Source organism: Carassius carassius, chromosome 35 (genome assembly GCF_963082965.1).
Source record: "Carassius carassius chromosome 35, fCarCar2.1, whole genome shotgun sequence".
Classification (NCBI taxonomy): Eukaryota; Metazoa; Chordata; class Actinopteri; order Cypriniformes; family Cyprinidae; genus Carassius; species Carassius carassius.
Window position 1 is genome coordinate 14,162,282 of NC_081789.1, and position 4,888 is coordinate 14,167,169.

The following is a 4,888-nucleotide window of genomic DNA, read 5'->3' on the forward strand; positions in this document are numbered from 1 at the left end:
TGGTGGTTAAAAAAATAATAAAAACATTTCTCATAAAATTCATTGAATGTATTTGTGCAAAAGACATTATCTCAAATATAGAAATTCATTGAATTGTACTTTCTCTGCTATATTTACTGCCAATGCTTGACAAAGGCAAAAATGTATTAATTATTAATTTCTAAATCAATTCTAATATTATTTTAATTATATTTACCTATACATTATCTCACCGGGTTTAAAACTGTAAATTGATCAGAAAAAGAAGCAGTCAACCTTCATCCTCTTCAGTTCGCTTATGGCTTATGACGGGCCTTATTACAATACTCACACCTCAAATTACCCTTCATGACACAGTCCAGTACACATGTGCACATACAGTTCAGCATTCTCATGCTTGCTTAAGAGTCATGGCTTGCAACTTCTTACACTTAGAGTATGCTGTAAGGTCTATGATCTAATACCATAATCATTTTGTATCTTTGGTCTGTTGAGAACAGTTGAAGACCTTTATTTGCATGCATGATTTTTAACCCTTCATTTGTGCACCATGCTTCCTTTTATGAATTGTATATGTGTTATATTTATAGAATGTTATGTTATATGTTATATTCATATTACAAATGAGGGAATTAATACAGGTGCACAAAATAATATGTGGCTGACAGAAATTAATTTTCTTTATTTAAAAAGCTGGAACACTTATAGTTCTGTTTCTCTAAAGCAAGTCCAGCTAATGTGGTACATTTTAATGTATGTCTGTTAATATTTCTATGTTGATCTTTATGTTCACATTTGTATGCAGCTCTGTTGATGTTTTATGTATGCATATGCATATGTGTACATCAGACAGAGGGCAGGCAAGCACTGTGTGTGTGTGTGCTCGCAGATGTGCTATGTGCATGAGAGTGTGTGTTTTAATGGGCCAGCAGTTATAGAAACCAAAGCTAATTTAATATTACTATCACCTTGCTTCAGTCCATTCATTCAGGTATGTCATTATCATAATCGGAAAAGATTGTAGGTTTTATCAAAAAAAAAAAAAATAATAATAATAATAAAATAAATAAAATGCCGAAGAGACAATGATTCAAGGTTGCAAAAATAAATAATGTATTTAGAGCAGCATACATAATTGTTTATCATCCAGTCTTGAGACATCTGAGAATATTTCTTGAAATCTTCAGTGTTGCTTCAGCACCATGGACAGCGCCGTTATATTCGCTATTGCATCGTAGTCAAAGCAAAGAAAAATGTGCATGCGCAATTCATTAATACGATTTTTGTCATTCATTAATAAAATAATCAAGCTTAATAATAATAATAAAAAGATTGAGTAAATATGTGTACAATACAATATTTTATTAGGCGGAACATTATATAGGGATTTTTCTTTTTCCACAACTTACATCTGTGAGCATTGTCACTGAACACTAAATCAATCAAAGCTACTTATTATCCGGAATGTAGAACACATCATAATGTAAATATGTATTTTATAAATTAGATAGATGTCTAGCAAAAAGTTCTTAAGACGTCTTCATTGGCTGATATATGTTTTTTTTTTCTCATTATAATCACTGTATAGCAGGTGGCCTACATTTGGCATATTTTCAGTATGTTCTGCATCCAAACGACACATCATTGACAGCACAAAACAGGAATCTTCCATTCGTGCAAAAATGCTTTGGGGCCATAAAGCACTTCCGCAGCTCCACACCACACACCTCACTGGACGGAAGCCGAATTATTAAGGCTATACAAACACAAAATAAAGCACTGATAAATACACCTAGTTCAGGATTTGAAGTTCGTCTTCGTCTTAAATATCTTCTCGTTTATATTGTGGTCCAGTTAATTATCAGTTGCGAATTGTTTTCCATCGATAAAATCCAAACAATCGCGACTGAAAATCGCTGCGGCCAAAAAAGGCGGGAACTCCCTGTGGACGCGTCCATATGCAATTTTGCTAGATTTCAGTTTTGTTCAGAGAACTAATGCTCGTTCTTCCTCGGTCACTTGGAAAATATTACTTGCAGTAACACGTCTGCGAGTCAGTTAAAGAGGAAAGACTAAAAATCCAGAGAACGTGGAGTATTTCCATCCGCCCATTAGATTCCCTCGTTCCAACTTGAGATAGACTCGATCCTCGCGCTCCACCATCAGTAGAACTCCGTTACTCGCCGCCTCCCGCGTGACATCCTGATCTCCAGCAAAAGCAGATATGACCGGGTACTCGTTCTGCATCAGGTTAACCTGAATAATAGCACACAACGCACTTTAGTCCTTTGGAAGCAGAGGATAGGCTTTCTACAAGGGTTCGTGAATAACGCATAGTATGAGAGGTGACTACAATTGTATTTTGGGCAAAAACATATGCTGCTCTACTCACCTGTATGGTTTGTCTGTTGTAGACCTTGACCACATGAAAGCTGAAACTGTATATTCCTCTCCGTGGTGCGGTAAACAAACTCGCTTTTAGGTCGAAATGATTGCCAATGTTTACTAAGACCTGAAACAAAAGCAACATGACGTGTTACAAATCCGATAGGAAATGAAAATGTGCGAATCTACATATTACATTTACTTTTAGATTTGCAATTTTACACCAACACTTGCGGATCCTCGAGCGCAGTGTGGCAAGCTGTATTAACATTTATTACTTACAAACAACCAGTAAATATTTTTGGTTTTAGATATTTATTATTATTTTATTAATTGAAGATAATCTAATAGTGGCTTCTTTTTGTAACTGTTCGTTGGATACTAGCACTTACTCTGGTAGTGAGAAATTGTCTGAGTGTGTGTTTTGACCATTCAATTATATGAAATATGTGTTACATATGATATGATATTAATTTCATTTGTATGTATTCCAATTATTGCTAGAAGATATTTCAATTTTGCAAGTTCTATTAATTCTGGCACTATTCTTCTTTGGTAATTGGTAACAGTTTGAATAGTTAGATACTAGCTTGAGTTCCAGTTGTGCAAGTATTTATTTGATGCTATTATTTATTTGGCAATATAACCTTAAAAAAATAAACAAATCTATCCTACTGCTTACAAAAAAAAATAAAAAATAATAATAATAATAAAAATGCATGTTACATGTTAAAATTGCCTGCCATAAGCGCAAACCTGTCAACACATCTGGTCAGTTTTAATTACTACAGGTCGGTTTTAATGACAGTGGGTCGGTTATTGTTAATCTAAAAACGTCACGCTTGTTAATCTGTACACTTCGTTAAATGTAACATTTTTGACAGTATTGGCGATAAAAATGATTAAGACTATTACACACTTCATACTTCATACATTGTGTCTGCCCAACATTTAATGCGTTTAATGAAATAATATTAGTAACCCCCCCCCCCCCCCCCCCCCAAAAAAAGGCAACTAAACTGTTTAAACACGTACGTCCAATAGAATAGAATAGAACTTGTTATTTCGGGAAGTTTCTGGCTGAAATTTCCGAGCACTGCCCTACATATGCAGTTCATGTGATTACAAAGTCACCAACGGGACACCTGACCTGGTCAAAATAGATGGTCATGGATGTGTTGCTCATCTCCGAAGGTTCGTGGTTTGTCCCTCTGACGGCCGAAAAAGCCACTTTGGCGCTGCCGGAGCGCACAGATATCCCAAGCGAAGAGGTGACTCCTCCGTCAGAAGAGGGGTTGGAGTCGCATACCACCAGACACTTTCCCTCCAAAACGATGGGCTCCGTGTCATTCTGGCCCAGACAGAGCCCTATGCCACATCCCAGGAGAAAGGCGAGAGCCAGCATGGCAAAGGGTCCGGGACAGGATGCTGGCACCATGATCGGAACAAGAATCCTATGCAAACTGATCTTAACCACCAGCCCCTTGGAGGTTTGATGTGGCTCTATCACCTGGTCCAAACTAACCTCTCTCTCTCGCTCTCTCTCTCTCTTACTCTTTCTCTCTCTGTGTAACTCACCGTCACACACTCGTTTTCTTGTCGTCTTTGCGCATCAGTTGAGGGTGCTCAGAGTATTTGCACAATTATTCCTGAATGATAAAAAACGAGAAATCAGAACAAAATATATAAATATTTAATAATAATAATAATAATAATAATAATACAGGAATTATAATTTATCTTGATAATATCACAATATGATGGTTGACGATCTTAAATTGCGCAACGAGACGCAGCACCTAATCTCAGCTAGAATACAACGTCTACTGCGTTTAACAACAACACGTTAACAAAAATAAAGTTTTACAGTCACCCGAGATCTTTTTCTATAGTTAATGCCACTTCCATAATAATTGCATATGTTTCCGAAATTCATAAATGCCAACAACAGCACCATGAAATCTAGTATTTCTTTCTATATTTTCTTTGAGCTCATTTCTACTTTATGTTGTCCATTATGTTACCTGTTATATCCATAGTTGGTGCAATCCGTGTTCCTGCTACTTCAGCTGTCTTGAGAAAGAGTGAAGAGCGCACCCAATAAGAGTGGAGGAAAACCAATTGCTCCTTCGTCCTTTTTAGAGGGCGATTCACGCCCATCCCTTCTTTTCAAGTACAGTAGCCTAATAATTCTGGAGCGGACGTTTCTGGACAATAAAATCAGGCACGGACAGAATCTTGGATTTTAAGAGTCTATTTGCACAATTAACAGCCAATTTATAAACCAACTGTGGGCGACAATCAGTATTCTTTTGCATAGCAAAAGCTAACATATAGTTTTGCATGTAAGGTACAATAAGTAGACCTGCTATGAATTTGAGGCTGATAATATAGAGTTTAACACCAGAAAAATAGACATGCACTTTAGTAATATCGGTATTCAGATGGGATGCCTTCAAAGCAACACAAAAGTCTTGTGCTCCACCCTGTGGAGAAGAAGAGCTATGATCCTCTGTCTGACACA

At 36.6% G+C, this 4,888-nt stretch overlaps 1 protein-coding gene across 1 annotated transcript; it reads right to left on the reverse strand.

Annotated features, from left to right (window-relative positions):
• Window positions 1-1,320: 1,320 nt before the first annotated feature.
• Window positions 1,321-4,530, reverse strand: LOC132116013 (cerebellin-2-like). Its single transcript, XM_059524520.1, has 4 exons — window positions 4,389-4,530; window positions 3,515-4,013; window positions 2,372-2,491; window positions 1,321-2,235 (listed from the first exon to the last, which is right to left on the reverse strand). Exons 2-4 carry the CDS (start codon window positions 3,800-3,802, stop codon window positions 2,038-2,040), a joined length of 606 nt encoding a protein of 201 aa, XP_059380503.1. The 5' UTR covers window positions 3,803-4,013; window positions 4,389-4,530; the 3' UTR covers window positions 1,321-2,037.
• Window positions 4,531-4,888: the final 358 nt, after the last annotated feature.